General features: G+C 31.9%; 1 protein-coding gene across 1 annotated transcript in view; it reads right to left on the bottom strand.

The window, feature by feature from the left end:
• Positions 1 to 26,764, bottom strand: part of LOC127722050 (uncharacterized) — a 275,032-nt gene continuing 248,268 nt past the window's right edge. The window contains exons 21-24 of the mRNA XM_052228896.1: positions 4,375 to 4,402; positions 2,103 to 3,129; positions 939 to 1,048; positions 1 to 118 (exon numbers count right to left, since the gene is read on the bottom strand). Of these exons, the coding sequence (XP_052084856.1) occupies positions 3,035 to 3,129; positions 4,375 to 4,402 (123 nt within the window). The 3' untranslated portion in view covers positions 1 to 118; positions 939 to 1,048; positions 2,103 to 3,034. The remainder of the gene's footprint in view (positions 119 to 938; positions 1,049 to 2,102; positions 3,130 to 4,374; positions 4,403 to 26,764) is intronic.

Genomic DNA, 26,764 nt, shown 5'->3' on the forward strand with positions numbered 1-26,764 from the left:
TTTCTGCATTTTTTAAATTTTTATTCCAAATTTTAGTCTTGTGTTGGTTGTATACATGTCATTCCAAATTTTGGTTTTCTGCCCTCTGATCAGCTGGTCTTGTGTTGGTTTCAGGTCTCTGAAAAAAAAAATAATCATAAATTATAATATACAAAAAAAAAAGTTTATCCCAACTTATGAATTACAACAGTTCTTAAAAAATATCCTGTATGTAAACATAATCACTATTTTTCTATTGCTTGTCTACAATAAATCTTGCAGATTCATAATTATGTTGTGCTGTTACTGAGATGTTTGTATCTTTGCCAATTATACACATTTTGATAATGTATGTTAGAAATTTTAACATAATTTCAACGGTATATAATAATTTATAACTTTTGGTTAACCTTTGTTTTTTTTTTAAAAATAAATTTGTTGTTAAATTGAACATGTGTTAATGAAATTATGGCTGTTCCAGAAAATACTATGTCCCCCAACCAGTAGTTATTCGACAAAAATAATGACTTTGGTTTTCTCAAAATTGTCATTTATCATGCAATTAATTTAAGATATTCATAGGATTTTACCTTAATAAATTTAGAATTTACATCAATACAGCAAGACCTTATATCATATGCCAATGAATGCAATCTATAAAATCAACAAATTATAATTTGATAAATAAAATTAATAAAAGAAGAATGTGTCCATGAGCCACAAATGATGTTATTAAAGGACATAACTAAAGAACAGTAAAACAGATGCTCTCCAAATTCAAACTCTGCGTTTTATGATAATAAGCATTGTGTATAAATTTCATAATATGTCGTTCAGGCAAACTAAAGTTAGAGAACAGAAACCAATTTTGAGTTCAATGTATGTACGTACAGTACAAGAGTAAAACTATATCACTCAGTGAAGGAGGGCATAAAAAGAGCTGATCAACTGATGTTTACCTTTTTATATCTTGGTCCATCTTTTTGAGCTAGCTGGTGCATGCTTACTGTTACTGCAATGCATTCCTCAACCTCAGACACATTGGATCTGTGGATTTTTATACAAGACTCTGGAAAAAAATTATAAATACATTCAATTATCTTCTATATTCTTACGTCTGTTTACATGCGTGTCAATCCAACAAATCTTTGGGAAAACTAGGTAGGTGACTAATTTACATGCATTCAAAAATTCATAAGTTTTATGATTGATTACGACATTGTTTCTGATCACACATTTAGTGAGAGTTGAATATAGCTCGTCATTGATAAACATGTAGATTTCATACCATAAATTGAACAGCAAAAAAGACGTCCCTATATACAGGTTTTTTTAACACCAGTAAACTGGGTTTTACCCTGAAAACAGGAAAATTTTACCCAACTTTTCCCGACTGGATCTTAGTCTAAATAATTATGACGTCTTGGAAAGCTATTTTAATTTTTTTTTCTGTGACGCCTATCTTCGACAGTCTTTATTGGCACAATTGACATGTCTATTCCCATGTCAGACCCAGTGACACATTGATTGTTGGTTGCTTAACGTCCAGTGGCAAATATTTCATGCATGTTCAGGATGACCCCCAGTGATACATGTAGTATTATCATTAATTGGCCAAGTTTGTAATATGCCAAGTTTGTAATGTGCCAAGTTTGTAATGTGCCGAGTTTGTAATGTGCCCAGATGTCTAGCTTCGCATTTGTGATATTGATCAGACTTTTATGCTTGCAACATTATCAAAAAATAACAGTGCAAAAGACACTTGCAGCCTTAATATATAGGGATAGTAGCTCTTGTCATGGATAGAAAACAAGTGCCTGTGGCTGTGCACCCCCCCCCCCTTTTTTTTTACTTTCTACAGCTAATTGCATATATCTTAAAAAACAACACTAGCTAATCGAGCAATTTGAAAAATGGATTCAAATAACACAAATTTTGGCTAAAATATCTTGTATCAGTGCAATATATTGACAGTAAAAGAAGAAGTATCATATTTCAACACGGTCACGGACAACAGACTTGAAAGAGGCGCACAACACGGCAACAGATGTTTTATTTTCTTCAATCATACTGGTTTTAATCATGGAGAACCTTTTTGGCGTAATGTGCAATTATTATATTACCTTTTTCTTTGTTCTCGAATCTGGATCGAGCTAAATTTCACTGCAAGTTTTATCACTGTTTTTAAAAACCAAGCGGTGAAAGTGCGCATGCTCAGACTTTTCATAGTATGCAGTGGTAAAACCCGAGTACTGCTGAACGTTCCACTATTATAACCGATCGTAAAAAACCGATTATGAAATTAAAATAATAAATGATGACAAAACTTTAATGATATATTAAACAATAAATATTCATATAAAATATATATATATTAGAACATTAAAATTGGATTTTCTTGGACATTTTGGTGCAAATTATGTCTGTGCGGGAAAAAAGGGGGATATTTTGAAAATCGAAAAAATCGTGAATATATTCTAGTGAATGTGAATGATATATCCAGTAAGACTCATAACCACAAAATTCGTTCCATAAAACCAGATTTAAATGTGTCACTGGTATTCACAGGGTTTGTTCACTACGTTATTATAATGTTGATACGACGTAACAAAATGTTACGTCGGATTATGACAGTTATAAGTACGTTGTCACAACGTAATAAAATGTTACGTCCTGACAGGGTACTAAATTTACGTAAATTCGACGTAATTTTATAACGTCGTCTGTACGTCTGCATCCAACGTTGGGTTTTTACGTTCCCACAACGTTGGTACGACGTAAACTGAAGACATGACGTTCAGACGACCATTAACCGACGTCGGGAGTACGTCGTGTGTTTGCTGGGTAATTTGGGGTAATTTTCACAGTTTTCTAAAATTTCTGTAATCAGATGTGGATTCCTACCAGATCTTTCTAAAGCATGGAGTAGCTCTCTGATTGTTGAGTCATCCTCTTTGTTCCTCCAGCAATATAACATTTGCCTACTGACTTCACGGAGTACTTTTGGGTTGTCGTATTCTATCTGTTCCAGACGTTCTATTTCAATTCCAAGTTCTCAGCCAAGAGCCATCCACTCCTTACCAATACGAAGACACAATCTGTCAAGTATCTCATCACTTGGCGGCAGATTAAGAATCTTATCAGGTAAATTTAAAACGGATATTTGCTTTACACTTTCATACAATATAAGCTATTAAGAGCAATTTGGTCCAACTATGTTCAAGAATTCTGTAAGATGATATGTTGGTATACATGTTTTAAGAAAAAAGTATCAACATCCCTAAAGATTTTGAAATACAAAATGCCCCTTTTCTTCAAAACATGTTGTTTTTCTCAAATTGAAAAAAAAAATTTTTTAATGAATTACTCTGCGTCAATGTCATACTTTGGACTAACATTGGTTTGTTACCAATATCATGCCATTGGTGTCCATATGTCCGTTTCAACTTACAAAAAAAACCAAGTAATTCGCATCTACGATGCTAACAATTTTAAAATTCTTAGATATACGTACTATCAAATCAAAGGCTTGTTTCATGTTCATTTTATTTTTGCATATGTTTGCTTTGGATAAGTCTTACATTATAAGTTTTGTGGAACAGAAATATCATTGCCATTGCTACGAAAATGTTATATCAGGTAGCAAATTAAGACAATACAACAAACTTTTTAGAAAATTTCTGAAACGGTTTTTTCCGCTTAAATATATGAATCAATTCAATTTCATACAGCTTTAATGCATACTTCATATGCTCCTATAAAACAATGTTAATGGAACTTGATTTTCGAAATTTCATGTCTTGTACAACTTTTTATTTTTGTTCGGCGGCAGACAAATGGTCTTTTGTCTGAGGGACGCCTCCGGGTGCGGGAATTTCTCGCTGCATTGAAGACCTGTTGGTGGCCTTCTGCTGCTGTCTGTTCTGTGGTCGGGTTGTTGTCTCTTTGACACATTCCCCATTTCCATTCTCAATTTTATTTATAAACTAAGGATATATTGTCGACGTGGTCATACAAATGTATATGTTGATGAACATAAACAGTCTACCGTATGTATAATGACTTGGGGCAATCATTGTACACTTACTCCTTTAATCACGTATTAACGATTACTGGAAGAGTTATTGGTGGGTGTTTTGTTCTTATCTTAGCTGTCAGTGTGTGTTTTAAATTTTTATAAGGTGGAGAAAAAAATCATTATTATAACAAACATGACAAAAGAAAAAAAAATGGGAAAATGCTTTTATCTAAAGAAAATGTGAGACACTTTCATGACGTAAATTCAAAGACAAGCACGTTACAAATGAATAGAATGTAACACCTGGAACTTTATGGGAATATCACTTTATGGAGGAATATTGTACTGTAACAAATATATATTATAACATATCATACCAGTAGCCACTTCTTCCTGTCGTAGAATCTACAATTGAAAAAAGATTTGAGTTGTCTTTACTGTGGATTTGTTCTAAATAAAGCAAACAATTTAACTTCATTTTATTCTCGATTTCTGATTGGTTCGTAAGTTTCTTCATGAAGATTGTTGTTATAGTTGTTTGTCCTTTCATCGTTTTCTTCTTGGCTATGATGTTGGCTATTTTTTTCACTTAAGATTGTATATTTTCTTTAATATTAAACACCAACAAGATTATGTTAACAAAAATAAAACAAAAGTCGTCCTAGCATGTTACTGATTACATCTAGAAACTGGTTTTTCTGTTTTTGTTTTCATTTATTTATTCAAATAATTGTTCAAAAAAAAAGTCACAAAATTATGTAGTTGGTACATCGGTTTTACAACAAATTTAACCAGTTTTCTAGATTAAATACTCCCTCAGACAAAGTTAACGTTAGATTGGTTTGGTTATTAATTTTATGTCTTTTTTTTGTCATAAAGCTCTCCACGTGATTCGGAATTTATTCATCCTTGGTTTTCAAATGTCTGGCTTTCAGCGTTCTTAAGCGTTCTTGATGAAGGTTTTTAAGAAAACCGCTTGGCAGGATACCAGTAACAAAGTGTTATTTTCATTTTCTATAAATAAGATGTGATAACAAAGAATGAACAATAGTATTTGTATTACACAAATCTCTTCCTTTTCGAGTTTTAAAATGAAATGTCTTTCCTGATGAAATCGGAATTAGAAAAGGGCATACGGTACAGATTTGATCCAACGGTTATTTTTTTTTACGAAAATTTGCATACAAGCTTTTTTCACCTTGTCAATTCAAATATGAAACAAAAGATACACCTTCATGTGCTATTTTTGAAGATAAATTGGATCGACATTTTAAACATTTACTAACAATTTCAGTTTCTTGATCATTTCTATCATTTGGACAGACATACCTAACTTTTTTTTTTTATTTCAAAAGATAAACACAAGCGGTATTTTGGAATATCTTCTTAAAATTATCATGCTTTAAAAATTGGTAACATTTCTTGATTTAGAAGGGAAAAACCGGCAATTTTGTTGTATATTTATCTAATTTTTTAGAAATTAATCCGTGATGTTTTCATAAAAAAAACTAAAAACAAAAAAACAAAAGTGAATTTAAAACAGAGGGGCCAATGAACACGTTTTTTAAGCTAATGATTAAAATCAGTCAAATAAAATCTTTTCCTAATATGTCACAGTTTAACATTGCAACAAATAATATTGTACGCGTTAGCAACGTAATTACTTCCCCTGTAACTGTATCATATGCCCTTAAAGATTTATTTACAATTTCAACTAATTACCTGACACATTGTATGCTTGTTGATTTTAGCAGTCTCCATTACATTGACGAAATCTTTACAAGATTTGTTTTTTTCTCTGCATATACGAAGGCTGTAAAATTTATTCATAGGAATAGAATCAGAACCAATGTCATCAAGTTTAGTATTTGAGACTCCTAGGTGGAATGCCATTTTACGTACTTCATCCTTGGTCAAGCTGTTGCAAATACGAAGCAACTGTGCGTCGTTGAGTAGCATCGACAGAATGGCATCTACTATACCTGTATTAGTTATTTACATTATCAAAAAAATTCATAAATGGTGTTATAGGGCTAATTATGTATAGTAGCCTAACTATTGACATGATTTGTAAATGTTGTTACGCCAGACGAAAGACACAGTGTGGCATTTGAATAAAATCAGTTGAAAGGTGAAATCAAAAATGAAATTGCAGAGTTTATATTATGTGTCAACCTTAGACTCATAAAACCCGTAATATCATACAAGACCTGTAATTGGATATTGTATATTGATCCTGTGCTATTTTGTTATACCGTGAAAGTACTTTTATTCTTGGGTATCAATTGTTCGTGGTTTGTGCAAAGGTAACATGTTCGTGGGTTCTACAATTCGTGAATTGTAGTTTTTTGAAAGAAATTGAAGCCATCTGAAACGAATACTCGTGAAAATAATCATATATTGTGTTTTACTGGACACACAAAATTAAGGTGTTAATATTCCCTAACGTGTTCGTCTTTCATTACTGACAACAATCATCAAACTTTAAATAACATAATTGCTTTTGGAAATAGGCTGATTCATCTATGCTTTCAGATTTTTTTCGATTGAGGGAAATTGCAAAGTAACTATTTTAATTGTTGCACACTTGTAATCAGAAGTGATGACCCTAATTAATCCGAGATCGAGTGATCAACAGATAAACGATCACCAAAGGTGTTAATTGGGTCATAAAGATGTCACTTAAAGAAAACGGTTACGTAAAAAAAATGCTAAAAAATTTACTTTGAATTGTAGAATAAATTGATATGTGAAATAAAAAAAAAAGCAACCCCAATATGAAAATATTTTTTTTTCGTATGAGAATTATTATGAGATAGAATTAGTACTTCATCATTGCAGATCATCACCGGATCTGACTGTTATCGATTAAAACTAATTTTACATGAGAATTAAAAGATTACAAATTGTAAAGTTGAGGTATTTTAAAGATGAAATGGGTAAAATTCTGTCTGAAGTTGTATATATAGAAAAAATGTAAAATCACAAAAATACTGAACTCCGAGGAAAATTCATAAAGGAAAATCCCTAATCAAATGGCAAAATCAAAAGCTCAAACACATCAAACGAATGGATAACAACTGTCATATTCCTGACTTGGTACAGGCATTTTCTTATGTAGAAAATGGTGAATTGAACCTGGTTTTAAAGCTAGCTAAACCCCTCACTTGTATGACAGTCGCATCAAATTCCATTATATTGACAACGATGTGTGAACAAAACAAACAAAAACAATAGCTAAAAATGTCACAAATAGGGGTAAATAGTCTAATTCGGTAGGTCACATTCGTGAAAAGGGAAAACTGGATTGTAGTTACGACATAAGGAACATATCATCTGTGAAACGGATATTCCATAACGGTCAACCAACTCGTGATGGCGTCCGTAATATTTACAAAGTGATGATTTCAACTTCACCATTTGGAACTCTTGGTTTAAAAATGAAAATTCACACAATTGGGAAGCTAAAATCATCTCTTTTGTCGTAAAGTTTTGTTTTCAACCGACCCTCATAGTCAATTTCTAGATATAAGTCATAATCAAATGGCAAAATCAAAAGCTCAAACACATCAAACGAATGGATAACAACTGTCATATTCCTGACTTGGAACAGGCATGTTCTTATGTAGAAAATGGTGGATTGAACCTGGTTTTATAGCTAGCTAAATCTCTCTCTTGTATGACAGTCACATCAAATTCCATTATATTGACAACTATAGTTTAAAGTGCACTTGCTAATATTCGATGTATTCTCTAGATCATATGCCCATATCCATGTAGTCAAACCTACGGTAATGGGCATCTTTCATTTTGATTTGGACAACAATTCTTATATTTCATTGTACACTTAAATTCGAGGATAAAGCCATCAACGAAGACCCCGGATATTGGTACCCTACGAATAAAAGTACTTTTATAGTACACGAATTGAAAATATGATTTTAATTTTCTGCCAAATCAAATATAAGCTTATGGACAAAACTCCTATAAATTACATCTGTTTTATCACCAAACAACTACCACAATAGTGGTCTCGTGGTAGCAGAATTGCCTTGGTATGAGAGATTGAATTTCGATTCCCTGCCTGGTGAAACCAAAGACTTTATAATTATTATTTGTAGCGTTTCCTCTAACCGCATCTTTTTTTAGAATCGGACTGGTCAGCTTGAGGTTAGTCAACATAATTCGCAGGAAGTGAATTTACAGTCTTCATGTTGGTAATGACCTTGTGAGCAAGTTAAAAGTCCTGTTAAGCTAATTGGTTTAGATCAAAACAGGAGTAAATTCAAATCACAATTACATTCTATCATTCTGAAAAGCATTTGATAATTGCATCTTGAGACTTAACATCCTTTTATTTTAATCATCGTCATCAGTATCATCATCATGAAAATTGTTTTATTAATCTATAATCACATGATGGAAATTCACATAATAAAATTCAATCTGACTTTTTTGGTGAACAATTGCTTTAAAAGGTTTTTGTCTGTTTTGAATGACGTGTATAGAATTAATGACATACAATTTCTAAATCATTAGAAACTTTATTGTGCACAATTTATAATATTTATCAATGTTCATACGAATTTATAGACAATATTTGACTAAAAGATATCACTTGATAATTGTTGCTAGATTTAAATTGAATATATACTTAAACATTCAAAGCATTTTTTGTACTGCTACATATTTTTCTTCATCGGGGAAGTCAGATTTAAAGACAATTCTTGCATTTACCTTTATTTTTTTCTTTCATGGTTGGAAGACCAATTCCTTAATTGGGTAAACCCAAACATCAAAATAAAGACGGCATGATGATTTCAAAATTCACATATATTAAAAATTGTGTATTCTTTATTAGTGATCTGGTGTCAGATGATACTTCAATTTTCTCATAAGGAGTTTTAAAAAAACGTATAATCACAATGCTGATTTTGTTGAGCCTTATGGTATTATAAGCGCAATTTCAAATAAATGAAAAAGTTTTATAGAAGGTTGTTGTTGATTGGACAATATTGAAAATAAGTTGGTAGATCAAGTTACAAAGAAACCAAAATCATGTAAAGATTTCTATTCTATAATTTATTTTTGTAAGATAATAACGTATTAACTTTATCTTCCCGTAATGAATGGGAAAAAGATTTCAATATGCAGATTGAAGATTGGAATACTATTTACTACATGACTTTCATTATAACCAGATTTCGTATTTTTTAAATACTTTTTTTAAGAAAGTTCATAAGACTCTACCATGTTATCCACTTTATTTGAAGTGTAATTTAAAAGAAACTGAACTATATATTTTTGGTAAAGATATCAAAGATTTTAATTTAACATTTTCTGGGACTGTAATGTCGTAGGACATCTCTGGATGATTGATTGGATTGGAAATTGTGACATTTTCTTGCCTTTTAGCGCAAAAGAGGTAATTTCATGTGTGTTTGAGAATTCAGTTAACAGTAAAATAGTAAAAAATATGTTCTTGTTATTTCAATACTGAATGTACAAATGTAGATGTAAGAACAGTTCCCACATTATATAGGTGTGTAGGAGTAACAGTACTTTATTGTAATTGTGTTCAAATCTACTAAATCCGGCAAAACATACAAATAAACAAAGCCTAAAAATCACATGCAATTCAAAAAAGAGGACTTGGTGCATGGACAAGATAAGTGTCTCAATATTGGATGCATTACCCATATTCAGACATTTTCTGCAAAAACATGTAATAAACTCTACAAAAGTTACGCTTGGGTTGGGGAGCGCGCAAACATGTTTGACACCGCCACATCCTGTATGTGCCTGTCCCAAGTCAGGTATCTGTGTCTGTTTTGATTTTGTTTATGTTTTTGTACATAAATCAGGCTGGTTTTTTTTCGTTTAAATTGTTTTTTTGTCATATCGGGGCCTTTGATTATTGGTTTAGCGATATGGGCTTTGCTCATTGTTGTATGCTGTAAAGTTATCCATAGTTGCTAACCTTCCACGTCATTTGGTTTCCGGAGGAGAGACGTATGCCATAAAGTGATCTATAGTTGATAACCTCCAACGTCATGTGGTCACTGATGGAAAGAAGCTACAACTTTTTTTCATTATATCAATGAAAAAGTCTAGCATTAAACAAATAAGACAAGAAACAACCCATCTGAAAGACATTTGTTCGAAACAAACTTTGTCAGACTTATTGAAATTCGAATCAATACACAAAGGACATAAGTATAAGAGTATACAAAAATAAAGTTGATATTGATTATACAAGCTTTTATATTAAAGGCTTGCGCTAAAATGCTGTCTTTTTTCACCTTTTATATAAATATTGGGTTTTAAAGGTTAAGTTTCGAAAACATTTAGTACATGATGAGCTTATTTAAAAAACATGTGTTGGCTGCTCGGAATGATTGCCATATGCTTTTATGTATATTGGAAACCTCTGCCCAGATGTGTTTTTGCAAAAATAAGATGTTTTTAATATCTAAAAAAAAACAGAAAACCGCTTCGAACGCATAACATTAGAAAGGGTTATTTTCAATTTTTATAGCACTGGGTCATACCGCTGCTATAGGACTATCAAACCCCGAAGGCATCATAAGCTCAGTAGTCAGTACTTCGGAACTGAGATGATTTATAACAAACCTTTCTTAAATTGACCGTGTATTGATTTGAAAACTATTAAGAAACTAATGTTTCGACTCCCTAAGACAAAGTTGATCTTAGACGAATTTGTCTATCATATTAGGTCCTTTTTTGTCTTATAGCTTTCCATCTGTTTCTGTTCTTATACATCATTGGCTTTCAAATATTTGTTTTTGAGTGTTTATGATGAAGGTAAATCCAGAAAATCGCTGCGGTCGCATATGCATGCAATAACAAAGTTTTTTTTTCAAAATTCTTTCTACGACAACAAGCTTTAAACAAATAAAATCATTGTTATGTGTTAGTTTATTAGATCGCCTGAATAGCATACTTGAAATGATCGAGATAAAAACGAGAAAAGGGGGAGAAAAAAAACTTGACGTTTGCCACATTTTCATGTGCCTATTCCGAATCAGGAACCTCGTCAAGATTAATTTCAATTAGTAAACCAAATATTTATTCACAACTGTAAGAAACTATGGCCAGTGTATAGGGTGACTATTTGTATGGACATACATGTATGACTTTATTACAGAAGTTGTTTTTCGGTAATATGTAGTTGAGTTACTTATTGACAGGTGACCCACTTCTATCTTTGTGAATATTTAGCTCGTTTCTTGTATTCAATGAACTTTTTCAATAATGGGACACACAAGTAGGATTGAGTTCTAAAATCGATAAAAACATTTAACAAAATTACATATCACTTTTATGAAAGATGTGGTTTGAAATCATATTTCTGCATGCAATCATTAAACTGTTTTCTGTAAGTTACTCATCAAAACTTACCCTGTCAGTATATCAAATGTCTAGTTCAGATTTGGGTGTAACATATTTATGGTTAGCACAAACACAGTTGGTTACGATACTGTTTACATTCTGCACATCTAGTAAGCAAGTTGGTGACAGACATCCAGATTTCAACTTTACATCAAATGGAACATATGTCTTTGTAAGGTTATCACTTGTGAAGGGAAGAGAGTAAACTTCTGAAATTCTTAGCAAGGTTTTTTTCTAAACATTCTCGGACACAGGATGCAAGATCTCTAGTTATCAACTCTTTTCTTTCCTTGTGAACAATGTACACTGCCACAGTATTATGTTCAGTCTGCACTACTAAATCATGTTGCCTATCAAGAACGACAGCAACAAATCCAGAAAAGAGCAAATCTACATTTTCATAACTTTTGACATTCCAAATGATTAGAATGCTAGCTATGAGTCTGCATGGAATTGCATCTGGAACATCTGTAGCGCTGAATTCAAATACAAAGCCGACACATTTGTCAGTAGTTAGATATTTTTCAACAAAGGTTGACGTATTTTGAGTCGTGATCATACAAGGAACAAGATAACAATCCACGTATATCTACTTTCCACTTTCTCTATCGTAACGTCTCATTTCTGACAGGATATCATAGTGAACCAAAAGCTGCCGGAAATATTCTTCATGTTTCAGAAAGTGGGAGAATATTTTGGAACTCCAGATATTTGCCAAATCAGATTTGGTAAGTCGTCCTTGACGTAAACTGGCTATAATTGGCACATATGTTACAATAGACTTCAGGACATCGATTAAACAAAGTTAATAACTATGTAGTTCCGTAGCTTTGGATCATCGATATATGTCATCTTGCCGCAAATATTCTGTACGCCTAGGAATAATCCCAACTCTGTAGTAGAGAGTGGTTTGACACCGATTTGTGTATTCAGTTTTTCGGCATCTTTAAGACTGATTATATTTTTTCTTTCCTCGACTAATGCTGCAAACATCATCTCAAGGATGAGAAACTGTTTTGGCACCCTTTGTCCCCACTGTGAATTTTCAGTTATTGTCTTTGATATGCATGCTCTTAATTCTTCCATCTTTCTCAGGGTCGTTTTCATTTAAGGAATTAACAAAGAAAAGTTTTTGTAACATAAGATGGCTCTTAATATTCTCATCAGTAAAGCAGGCTGATAAAGTATTTAACAGTTGTGATCGCCTATTTGGTATGTCTTATTAAAAGTAAAATATGTAAAATATTATATAACATGTCTTTGAAAATGAGATGACATTGGTTTCCACCAGTGGATAAAAAACGACTTATGTAGATGTGAAAACAAAGTGTTCGAGTATGATTCAATAAATGTTGCATCAATCGGCGGTAAACATTTAAAAAGTGAGTTCAATGAAGCCTTTAAACTTTCCACGAGTATAAAGGTTTCTGTATAATGTGAACAAAACCACAACCGTATATAATGTGAGCATGTTATTACCTGACAAATAAGGTCTCTGTGTGTTGCCACAAACATCAATATTGGATAATCTTTATTATCAGGTTGACTGTACAGAAGAATTGATGAAACCCATTGTCGGATATTGTCTGCAAAATCATGTAATAAACTCTACAAAAATAACGCTTTGAAAAAGGCTTTTAATAAAATGCTCATGCATGGTACTTGAAATAATCATAAAAACACACATCTCTCTTTTAACCATATTAACAGGATAACAAGAGCTTTACCAGATCATTAGATCAGAAAATACGATAATTAATATAACATCGGTTTTACTAAAAACAAAAGCAAGTATTACAAGTAAATTGGCAAGTACTAATACATTTTAAGAAACACACGAAATAATTATACTAGTTCCTGAGTCAAATAAAATGAAAATGCTTCAACATATGACTCTGTGCTTGTTTGTTGCAGATTAATTTTTAAATTCAGCACAACTATGAAAATAACATGTGGATCAAGGCTACAATAAAATCAAAATTAAAATTGCATTGCTGCAATGCAAACATAATTTAGAAAAATGATATGAAGATTTTTTTAAAAAAGACTTGTTTATCATAATTCCTTCAAAACTAAAAAATGTTTTGCATCATACATTTAGAGTAGATGAAATATGAGTAATGACCTATAAAAATCAGTAATTCTATTCGGCAGCTTTTTTGAAACCAACTTGAAGAAAATTTAAAAGAGGACCGTTACATGTCACATATTCTAGAATTGTTTTTATACCTCATTAGTGTCCTTCAATGTCAGAGTAATAAAGGAAAACATTTTCTAAACTAATTGCAATCGTCGTAAGTTTTCTATTTTTAAAAATTTTTATGTTACTTTGTTATTCAGATGTAAAGCAAAAGTAACCTTCAACCACCATGCGTAATTGAGAATGCTATAACCCCGCTAAATTATGTATGTGTCTGTCTCAGAAGTCAGAAGTCTGTAATTCTGTGGTTGTCGTTTGTTGCTGTATATCATATTTGTTTTCGTTTTATTGTTTTGTACATTAATCTTTCTGATAGTTTTTTCGTTTGAATTATTTTACATCTGTCATTTCGGGGCCTTTTATAACTTGCTATGCGGTGTGGGTTTTTTCTCACTCTTGAAGGCCGTACGGTGAACAAAGTGGGTAACCTTCTACGTCATTTTGTCTCTGGTAAAGATTTGTCCAATAGGCAATCATACCACTTCTTCTTATTTTTATAACAAAATCACTTTAGATATAAAAATAAGAAGATATGGTATAATTGCAAATGATACAACTCTCCACCAGAGACCAAATGATATAGAAGGTCACAGTACGGTTTTCAACGATGAGCAAAACCAATACCGCATAGTCAGCTATGAAAGGTTCCGAAATGACAAATGAAAAACAATTCAAACCAGAAAACTAACGGCCTGATTTATGAAAAAAACACAATGAACGAAATACAAACATGATATACAGCAACAAACGACAACCACTGGATTACAGGTTCCTGAATTAGTACAGTTAAAGAATAATAGATATTTTTACAAATATCTAAAGATCTTTTACTACTTTAAAATATGGTGTTAACCATGTTAAGAGACAACATTTGGAAGTGTCTGTTAATTTAAATAAATTAGTTCGTCTATTGTATAACTCGCTACCTCAACCAACAAAAATTCACCGCTACGGTATAGCCAATAATGTTGAAAAGGGCATTAAACACCAACAACCAATCTATCAATCAATATACAGCTTACATAGTCTTGAAGCAATTTAGAGATTGACACATTATACAGGGTTTACTGTTACAATGTTTTGATCCTGGGTGGTCTTTTTTTTTTCTATTTGTAATGTTTGTATAAGAACTTGATGTGCTGTCTTAGTGACAAATGCCAGATTTCTGTATTGATAGTTATTTAACCTGAAGCAAAAAATAAAATTTCTTTCTGATTGAATCATACTGATACTGATTTCATATTCTAGACATACCAAGTATTGTTATCCTTCTTTCATCTCCTCTGTCACTTAAAGAGTCATTCAAATGTCTGCTGCCATTAAATGTGACGAGATAAATTCCATGTGAAGTGATAAATGTTTGATGGGTTGCATGGTAAACTATTTGCCCAGCGAAATCTAAAACAGGAATTGGTATAACTTCTTGATCACTAGCATGGTCTGTAAAACTGCCATCTTCAAACTCATCTATTTTTTTAGAAAGCTTTTGTAATATATCATCATTTGGAATATCGGGTGGAGTTTTCCTTGGTAATGCACCCTTCTGTTGTATGATATCTTCTACTCTTACTGATTTAAGATATGATACAATCTTTTGGTATATTGCTTTAGGAAAACTGTGGACACCTTAGAAAAAAATGAACAAGTCAGTGACATAATGTCAAGGACAGACATACGTTAAAAGTGAGTTCTTCCATTAATGATATATAAACATAATAATAATAAGAGACAATAGGTAATTATTCCAAATGTCGTTTGAATGCGATCTTCTTTATATGGTCAAATTTAGAAATATGTAAAAAATTTAAGGATTATAAACACTAACCGCCAGTACATCAGGGTGAGAAACATTACTATTAACTGTGAAGTATGAAATTTGCTTTAGTCTTATTTACAAGTGTACGAGAAGTAGTAGGGTATAGCCATTAACATAGCTTTGCGGTATCGACTACCGCTTTTTATTGTAAACTGAATGATTTTTTTTAAAACGAAATCATTTGATTGGATCAAGCGCTTGATCTTATATGTGTTAATTGACATAATCTCATTCAAAATTTGGCACAGAGTTTAACATTCTTTATTGTAACACCCTTTTGTTTTGTCAAAGTATGTTATAACATTTATTGAAACACATATCATTTTATATTTGTCTTGATTTTTATACAAATGACTTCATCTAGAGGAGTACAAAATCAGGGAGATACCTGAAAAATATAAGATGTATTATCTGATAGTCTATCGAACAATAACCTGTTAAAGTTCACATATTTCGTTTTGTCTTTAATGAATTTGTTCCTCTATGACAATCATGCCACATCTCTCTTTTTTTTATTTTTGTTACATTTTGTTTATACATAACGTGTAAATAACTAACTTGACAGAACACCGTGGAACCTTAAATGGAACGAAGTTCAATGTTGTTATTCATTTGACTTAGCACATTTGAACTGAGCACCACTGTTGAGTATTTTTTAGACTCAACGAACGCCTTGTATACTAAAGTATAAGCCTGCTTCTTTTAATCACTCTGATTATCCTCTTTTTGATTTATTGCCAAAACATACACGTCTTTTGTATCCTGAGAGTAGCAGATAAATCATTTGTACGGTTTTATTAAATGAAGCTCTTTGGTGGTGGTATTGATATTGAAATTAACCTTCGAATATTTATCTTTATCGTTTCAACATGTCTTGTTATTCAGTAAAATTAAACACATAATTATAAAATGTTTTTGAGGAGAATCATCTCAACTTTATTTCGGAAATACCCGCTGCTGAACATGATGTATCTGTTCAATATTTTTTGTTCATCTTTATTTGTATTATCTTAATGGTTTATGAGATTTGAACATCGGTAAACCACTCCTGCTGCTTATGTCTATTGTTAAGATTAGATCATATTCCTGAACGTGATATTCATCCATACATTGGACAGTGTAATCACATAAGAAGTGCAAGCACTTAGGGAATGTTTTTGTCATTCCTCTTTTATTCATTTGTGCTTGACTAGTGCATGTAGTGTCGTACCTTACTTGTTCCTTTTTGCATTAGTTAAGAACACTTTTTCTAACCTTTCATCTGAGCTATGATTACTTCAGAAATAAAAATAAATAATAAAAAGAAGTGGGATTGCTTAATGTTTTAAAATCAGAATGAATACCATTTCAGGCCCAAAAGTAATTTAACTGTATCATATATAATCTTATAAGACAGTTGCGGATTTACAAAAAAATGAATCCTCTTTTCTTTTATCGCAAACAAATATTGCTTTAAAACAGTGTATAAACATGAAATTGCAATCGTTTTATCTGAAACGGTTATTGAAAACACAATCAACGATTCATAATATATTTGCCGTATAATTAGAGATATCGTTGTTATGCTCTTGTAACAACCCATCTATTTGTAAAAGTTTTATTTGAAATAAAACTTCCATTCAGTAACAGCAGTTTCGATAACAATACCATGGTCAACTGGTACAGCCACCAACAAAGACCTGCTCTCCTGACAAACATAATAATTATTGTTAATAAAAATTTGACTCGTCAAATATTTTAGCATAACCCGTTGTATGTGAAGTCACATTTTGTTTATGTGTTGTTTTTTTTTTCTTTGGGGGGGGGGGGGGGGGGGGCGGTTTGTCTTATTTTGAATTTAAGACAACAGAGTTAAGGCAATAATACATGATTTCATTGCATTTTATTTTATCATAATCTATATCTTTATTTATTTCTCAACAAACCATTAACAGTGGGTTGTACAGTGAACACAATTTTAATAACAAGACAACATATATGAGAGAGATATGATACTGAGGTGATCATTGTCTGTAACATATGATAAGGAATGTTATTATTCTATAAAAAAAAACAATTAAACTCACGTCTTGAGAGTTTCCTTAAAATTTGTCCTGGAAAACAAAAACAAAACAATAGTATTGTACATCATATAATTTGATGTCTACAGTAGAAAATGCTAACTATAAGCGTGACACAAATTACAGCGGTTTGATAACAAGTACATTTATGATTATTGACACTTGTATCAGAATAATTGCAACAAGATTAATTGTGTTAAATGAAATCAAATGGACCACAATATGTCTTGCTGGACTAAGTGTCTGTATATCTGTAATAATTTTAAAGAGTACAGTTGGTTGAAACAGTGTCAATTTGGAAAATTTTTGCCTAAAGTAAAAAAAAAGGTAAAGTTGTCCTCGAAAGCGTTAAAGTATCCTCTTCCTATCATTGCTCTCTGCAGATCTTCAAAATTAGCCTCAACTAATTCTGTTATCTTCATTATGAAGTCAACTAATGACTTCCAATCGACAGCTATCGTCAGAACATGGTTGTAAGATTCACTATTGTTGTTAGTCGACTCTCTTTCAATTCGTCCTGCATGTTGCGGCTCATATTTTTTTATCTGAGTACTGGCTTCAAAACCGTTTGAAAGTAGCCTTTCAGTGATTGAAATTTTTCTCACTTGTCTGCAAAAACGGCACTAGCGTCGTCATTGGATATGCAATTTCTTCCATATATGAGTTGCTCGATGACTATACGGTCACTCCAATGCATTCCAACTTCTTTTTTGGAAAGGTTTCATTTCAAATGTTTGGTACATAATACGTGAGTTGCCGATGGAAAGGTCTTTACAATGGCATTTAACAACGATCCTTCTTGGTCGGACCTGATGACCAAGTACGAGTTCTCCACATCAGCGCCAGGAGATTGAACCACATGCTTAATTAAAATGTGTCCGTTTTGCAACATATTTCCGATCGTTTGGATATTAGCTGATATCTTTTTCCCGGTTTTCCGTTACATCAGTTATAGTCCGAATTACTTTCTTCTATTTTAATGTATAAGAAATATATGTATGCTCTTTTCGTTTTTTTTTGTGGGTTTTTTTGTGTGGGTTTTGGTTCTTTTCGGTCCTTTTCGGTTCTTTTCTGTAAATCGTCACTCTTGTCTGTAAATCGTTGGACCGATCTTATGTTCTCATTTTCAGACAATATATTTGTTTGGAAATTTCCCATCTAACGCACTCTCTGAAATTTCTTCATTTGAAAAAAAAACTCAGATAAGACCAGTCAGATTATTTTTAGATGAGTGGAATACATAACAATGATGCAAAATTCGTTTGTCTTTGCTGAAGTGTTCAGACACTTGTTTTGCATTGTATCCTTTCGATCTTTTATGTCAAATATATCAAAAATATTTAAAAGAAAATTAAATTGTAAGTCAAAAGACAATCAATTACTCACGCAATTTTGCCCAACTCTCATCTAAAAAAATAGGAAAATAAGATTTAACATAATGTCATACTGTTTCTCAATTGATAGTGATTCTGAATTGATAACGTTTGGTTTGGTTACAACTTGAATTCATTGAAACTAAAGCTTCAGAATATGAACTTGCATGACCCATAGATAAATTATATGTATTTGATTGTTTTAAGCATATGATGTTTTGAATGTAATTTCTAAATGCTAATATGAGAACTTGACACACTAGGAACATCTGCATCCAGTCGTCTTGAATGTCTTACTTTAAATAGTAAACCAACTATTGCTGAGAATAATAGTTGTATGAAGTCATGTACCAATTAAGTTTACCGCAATCTTTATTTGGTCAGCTTAAAAATAAGTTATATAGAGAAAATCAATTCATTGTATCAAACGTTTATCTAGCAACATCTAAGGAATGTTTGTGTTTATCGGGGGAAAACTGAGAGTGACCAAAGATGGCTCGTATATGACGTCCGCTTGAGATTTGTCTTGAATGTGACTTTTAATCGTTTGTGCACGTTTTGACTGTTTTAAATAGAGATGTCATTTAATTTGTAGAAAATAACTAACAAAATACTACTGATAACATCAAAAGATAGGTTTTCACAACATGGCAGTTATTTATTTAATCTCCTATGACAAGATATATAGAGTTTCGACTTTTCCCGTTTAAAAGCAGGAACAAACAGTGCGAGTTTTATATTAGTTGGTTTTCTTTCAGACAGATTTTACGTCAAAGGATTAATTCTAATATGTTTCTTGCTGTAAATGTAATAAATCTGATTACTTCAAATATTTTTCTAAGTTAACAGTTTACATAATTTGTACCTAGTACAGTGTTAGGATGAACACGGCTGGTATTATCAATTTGATCAATGTTTTCTAACTTTTAACGGATGTATAGTGCCTGTGCTATGTAGTTTTTAAACGGTGATTTAAATATCATTGATGATGAAACACTTATGATAAGTCAATGGTATTTGATATGCAGTTTTATAAGCATTGGTATTTCTCATTTCCTTGGAAGTTATTTGGTCCTGCATGTTAAGTAATAGTTCATTTACTTTGAATGGTTTGGATATTTTATATTTTTAAATATTGCCATTGCATTACACTACAGAAATTACAAAAAGCGAGACATATTTCTGTGTCCACATTTATAAGGCCGTAAGTTTTTTGTATTTGAATTTTTCTATATTTGTCATTTCGGGGCCTTTTATAGCTTTCTATGCAAGTTATTTCGCATGGTTGAAGGCCTTATTATGACCTTTAGTTGCTTATTTCTATGTCATATGGTCTCTGGTTACGAATAGTGTCTCTGGAAATCATACCACATCTTCTTATATTTATATAGCAATAAGAAAACGGGAAATGTGATCTAAGACACTATTATTTCATCATCTATGGATTAGAACCATTAGCTGATTGTAAGTCTCCTAGCTGTGGTATCATCAAAACGGATACCAGTGCTTGTATTAGAAATGAGTATTATTAGAATAAAACAGTTTCCAACTTTAATTCTACAATCCATTGTTCCTATCATGAAGGCTTCCAACAGATTTGAGCAGAATGGTTTCGATTAAATCGAAGAATTCTCATTACAAAAATATTTTACTATTTCGTCTTGCAAAGAGAAGGACCAAACTTTTTCTTCAAGGGTTTTTTTGCTAAAACAACTTGGTTCGTTTAACAATACATAAACAAGAGGTTTTTCTTACACTCTTTTCAGTTCGAGTTTTAATTCATTTTGAATGTCGCTAAAATAAACACAAATACCAATAATAATTAACTTAAAATATCATGCACATCTTTATTGATGCTCTTGATATCATCATGTTTTTTCTTCGTTTTTTGACATCACCGAATACAACAACATGGGATCTAGATTGCCATGTACAGAACGAAGAGAAGATTATGTCATTGAGCAAGGGTTTTTGATTTCAAAGTTGGTATCTTGTCCCCGGTTCTTGTTTAACATAGTCATCACACATATTACAAATATACCACCTACACAATCACATAAAATACCTTGTTCAATGCACATGTTATGTTGCATTAAAGCAAACGCTTGAGAAATATTAAAATGTTCCTGTCTATGAAGATGAGCAATTATATATATAAAATTCCTTCAATTGGTGGTTTTCTTATTATTCGGTGACTTTCCTTTGTCCTTTACTTGTTTAAAGGAAACTAGCAGAAATGAAAATATGCATAACTTTCACTTTGTTTAAACCTGTTCATTTACTTTAGACTTTAATTACTTATCCCTTGTAATTTTTTATTAACTGTGTATTTGCATTCAGGTGTCACCGGTCAATTTTATTCGTTCATTGTGTGTCAATTTACGTTTTTTGAATGAGTTAAGCCTTCCAATTGATATTGTATAGTGTGTTTTTCTATGTTGTGATGTTATACTATTGTTTCAAAAAAGGGAGAAGGTTTGGTACCATTAAAACGTTTAATCCCGCTGCAAATGTTTGCACCTGTCCTCAGTCAGGAATCTGATTACAGTAGTTGTCGTCTGTTTATGTAGTTCATACGTGTTTCTCGTTTCTCGTTTTTATATAGATTAGACCGTTGGTTTTTCCGTTTGAATGGTTTTACTCTAGTATTTTTTTGGGGCCCTTTATAGCTTGCTGTTCGGTGTGAGCCAATGCTCCGTGTTGTCGGCCGTACCTTGACCTCTAATGGTTTAATTTTATGAATTGTGACTTGGATGGAGAGTTGTCTCATTGGCACTCATACCACATCTTCCTATATCTATATAAATAACATAATTTGTGATGTCGTAGATACGATTACGGAAGCATGTTTTCGATATACTCCCATCTTGCTTTCGATTATGCCCGATCCCTCGGGTTTAATCCTTCTCTGATAAAGATAACTCAAGAAAAGCGGTATGAACGCATGTAATATACAAAGTGGTACTATCACTAACTAACATTGGGTCAATACTTCTGATGATGCGTATCATTAGCGCAATAAGCAGTGATTCGGTACTGACATAATTTATAAAAAACAATCTAGATCAAGACATTATTAAACAAGAAGCTCTCTAGAGCATGTGTCGCTCACTTAGGACTATGTGCATATTCAACAAATGACACTCTCCAACATTCATCATATATTGGTAAAAATGGTTATAAAAGGGCTATAACTCCACAAGGAGTCGTCGGATGATTTCCTCCATAATTGTGTTAATAAAGATCTTGTCTTGCTGATAAATTTTCCTTGTTAAGTTTCTCTCTATCTTTTAAATTTAATAGATATAAGGCAAAAACGGATTTATTGTTAAAAATCCTCGTCAAAGGGAAATAATTTTAATAATGAGTACATTGACGGTTTCACTCTTGACACTTATTTGAAGGTTTTGTCTTGCTGACCATTCTTTTGTTTTGCTTTTTTTTCAAGTTTCATTGTTTCTATTATAGTTTTCAAGATATTAGGCAAAAAAAAACCAAGACTGTGAAATTTCATATCAAAGGACTATAACTCTTCTACGAAGTCCCCTGAAACTCTTGATGTAAATTGACAATTGGTAGAGCTCAACATTATGAACATTTCTGCCTTAGTCAGATTTTCTCTTTTTTTAACGGTTTTCAAAATAATGGAAAAAACTTGCATTTTACCCCAATGTTCTACTTGTAGCCTTGCTGGCAATCATGGGCGGCAAACAGGGTCATCGGATACATTGTTTAAACGAGATACCCAAATGATGATTGTGGCCAAGCTGTTACGCCGAAACAAAGAGCAGGTTTAGTAACCGATCTCATTGGTCGATACGTCTGTCCGTCCAAAAGGTTTTGGGTACAGAACTTAAGTCAAAGTTTTCATGGCGTATGAAGAATAAATGATTTAATATTCGGACTGCAGCTTGATTATGATTAGTAGAAGCGTGTAAGCAATTTTTTGATTTGCAGTAAGGCCACTTCCTGCTTGCTGGTAGTTTGAAAATCTACAACACTCTTTGAAGAAGGATCTTTTCTTTAACTTTTTTTGTTTTGGCTTGTGTGGATGGAAATTATCTTATATTTAGTCTGCAGCTTGATAATGATTAGCTATAGTGTGTAAGCAAATTCTATATCTGCCGTGGAGGCACTTCCTGTTTGCCGATAATTTGCATGTTTACAACATTTATTTTCATCTTCAATAAAAGAGAATGCTCAGTTGTATACAGGCAACCTCAATTAGTTATATGCAGTGATGCTGGTCCAGACCATGTATTGTTCTTGTTTAAACATATTTTTGTTTTATGAAACAACCCTTGCAAATTTAACAAGACAAAAACAAGACTACTTTGAAGCATTATAATATTAAAAAAATGACACGTATGAGTCACACAGAGTTGCAACGTTTGGAGTAAAGTTGTTGCTTAGGTGATCTTATATGGAAGAAATAGTAAATTTATGACATGTACATCTAAATCGGTTTCTGATGTCGAATATCACATTTGAATAACACTACTTTCAAACCCGAAAATATTAAAATCTCTATTTAAAATGATATTTAAAAGAGATACCTGTTATTACATGTTGATTAAATATTTAAATATAATGCATGTAGACGCAAATCGAATACAATTAAATTTAGTACAGATTAAAGTAAATTTGAGAAGGAGAAAAACTGTTACCTAACAGCAAACCATATTGTGTTCTGCTTTGGACTAATTATTGGGATAATGTTTTGCTTTTAATGTTTGCTTCAAACGTGTGTTTTAGTCAGTACGCACGTACTTCTGCACGTTATTTCTAGAAAAATCTTGGTAACTACACTTCAACGAATTTAAAAATGGCTCAACACTAAACGTGTAAATTATTCTAACTCTCTAATTTTTAAATTTGAAATATATCAATGTTATGTAATGCTATAGCATGCAGTTAAGCAACTATAACTGATATATGATTAATCAAGGATTGCTTGATTGTTTTATCAAGTATTGTAAAGATGTTTCCAATATACCGACTTTTTGAAATAAAAATATACAAATCCTTACTGGTAAGATATTACATCTTGTATACAACATTTTTACAACTGCAGCAGAAATTTTAATTTTGATTTATTTAGGAGATAATTGTATTGAGGTTTATGCTCCGACGGCATCAGTTGATGATTTGGTGGTCGCAAATTAAGTTTAATGGCGACGCTTTAGCGGAGCCAGTAAGCGGAGTCAGTACACGGGTATTTGCGACCATCAAATCATCAACTGATGCCGTCGGAGCATAAACTACAATACAGTTATCTCCTAAATAAATCAAAATTTAAATTTCCGCTGCAGTTGTATAAATGTTGTGTACAATATGTAATATCTTACCAGTAAGGATTTGTGAATTGATACCATTTAAATTGGTGACGTTATCTTATCAAAATGAACTTTACAAACGATGTTGCATTAGAATCATAAATATATCATTGTATACAACTGGTAAAGAATAACAAATCAAGCTTTACTCTCAACGAAAGTTATTCTGACGCCTAAACGTTGCAGCGCTCAAATTTTCAATGGTTCTTAGATTCCATAGCTACATCACTCATATCTTCACTTTCAATATACATTTGTTGGTGGTTCTGGTATGTGCTAAATAGTTCATACTCCAAAATATAATTAAAAGTAACCATATTATGTTTTCATTTCATGACAAAAAAATATGTGTTTGGTAATTTCAAATCTGGCGGACTCACTGATATTTTCTTATTTGAAAAAAAATACAGTTAAGACTTCGAACATACGGATTCATTTTTAGATTGGTGGACCACACAACAATGATACACAATTTGTTGTCTTTGCTGACGTGTTAACACCCATGTTTTGCATTTTCTCCGTTCAACCTTTATGACAAATATAACAAAAATATCAAAAAAAAGTAAATTAAATTGTAAGTCAGTAAACAATCAATAATCACCGTATTCCATCTTGATCTTTTCTGAATAAAAAAAAAAACCCAGAAAAATAAGATTTAACTGTATTTCATACTGTTTATTAAAATATATTTGATTTAGGGTTGATTACTTTTAGTTTGGTTAAAACTTAAATTCATTGAGACTAAAGCTTATGAATATGAACTTGCATGACTCTTAGACTACTTGTGCTTTTCAGAAAAGATTTGTAAATGACCAAATAAGTTTTAATATCCAACTTCATCTATTGTTTGTCCAAACAATACAAACGAAGATGTAATTTACACCTGTAAAAAAATATGCATGTGTTAATTATATCCAATCATACAATAAAACTACTTAATTAATTTTTATTATTTGTTCGGGTTTTTTTGTTAATTATAGATTTGCTGTTGGCTAAAAAATTTTATAATCAAATGCTATTTCTTTTACAGAGAAAGAATACGTGTCTATGCTTTCAAACTTAACACATGTTTCACTGCTGCTAGTCTTAATAACATGTATCAAAGATATACAAAAGAGACTTTTGTGGGAGGAGAAAAAGTTTTAAAGAAGTTCTTTAATATTACAAAATACAATGTATTCATAAGTAACCCAAAGCAATCATGATTACTTTAAAGAAAAGTAATCTAATTCAATCGATTACATTTGAATAAAGGTGTAATTGTAATGCATTAAATTACCAAAGTAATTGTAATTTAATCGTTACATTTGAAAGTAATCAACCATCCCTGATTGACGAGTTATGTCAATCAGTTTTTCTTAGATCTGATTGTTTAGATTATACATGCTGTCCATTTTTCTCTCTTTCTGTTATTATTTTCATGATAATAAGCTAAAATCATCGAAATTCTCTTAAATAAGTGACAGTACATTGCCAATTACTCGAAAATGGTTTGTTCAATTAAAAAAAAAAAACAATCGAAACAAGAGGAGATAAACAGGTCCACTACATTGCCAATCATGATAATGTGCACTACATTAATCTAAATAATCGACATGTTATTAATAAATTCAACAGACATACAGTTTACATGAAACTTGTAAAGACTTACATAACATGCATAAGGAGCGACTTCTGACGATTATTTAGCAGCCATAAAATATCTACATATGTAAACTAGTAGGTAAGTAATAAACAAAGCAAAAGGCTCTCAAGAGTGTGTCGCTCACCTAGGTCGAAGTGCATCTCCAAAATGGACTCTATTCAAAATTATGGACTTGCCATGTCTGGTCTTTATTTTTGTTTATTGTTTTCTGTTCTGTATCGATCTGATGAATTAATTAGGTATAAGAAGATGTGGTATGAGTGCCAATGAGACAACTCTCCTTACAAGTCTCAATTTGTAAAAGTAAACCATTATAGGTCAAAGTACAGTCTTCAACACGGAGCCTTGGCTCACACCGAACAGCAAGCTATAAAGGGTCCCACAAATGACTAGTGTAAAACCATTCAAACAGGAAAATCAACGGTCTAATCTATATAAAAAAACGAGAAACGAAAAAGACTTATGAACCACATCAACAAACGACAACCACTGAACATCAGGTTTCTGACTTAGCCCATTTTTAAATGATTTTTATAGTTTGTTCTTCTGTTAAATTGTTATATCACTGTTCCATGTTAGAGAACGGCTAGTGCTTTCAAACAGGTTTAACCCCGCTACATGTTGTACATTCTGTATGAGCCTGTACCAAGTCTGAAGCCTGTAGTGTTGTAGTTGTCGTTATCTTTACAGCATTGCATTTGTTTTTACAAATATAAACTTCAAAAGTGTGTTGATTAATATCATATAAACTATTTTAAAAAAAGAATGGTCATCATCATGAGGGTTGATTTATATTTGTCAAAACAAACCAAAAAGTACCTCGATATCACTACAAGAGAGACATAAAAAGGAAAGTCTGATGAGGACAGTGACTATACTTTCTAAAAAAAGTCATCCTCGTCTAGTTTTCAGTTTGTATATGAA

The sequence above is a fragment of the Mytilus californianus genome, unplaced genomic scaffold, assembly GCF_021869535.1.
Source record: "Mytilus californianus isolate M0D057914Y unplaced genomic scaffold, xbMytCali1.0.p SCAF_12, whole genome shotgun sequence".
NCBI classification, from domain to species: domain Eukaryota; kingdom Metazoa; phylum Mollusca; class Bivalvia; order Mytilida; family Mytilidae; genus Mytilus; species Mytilus californianus.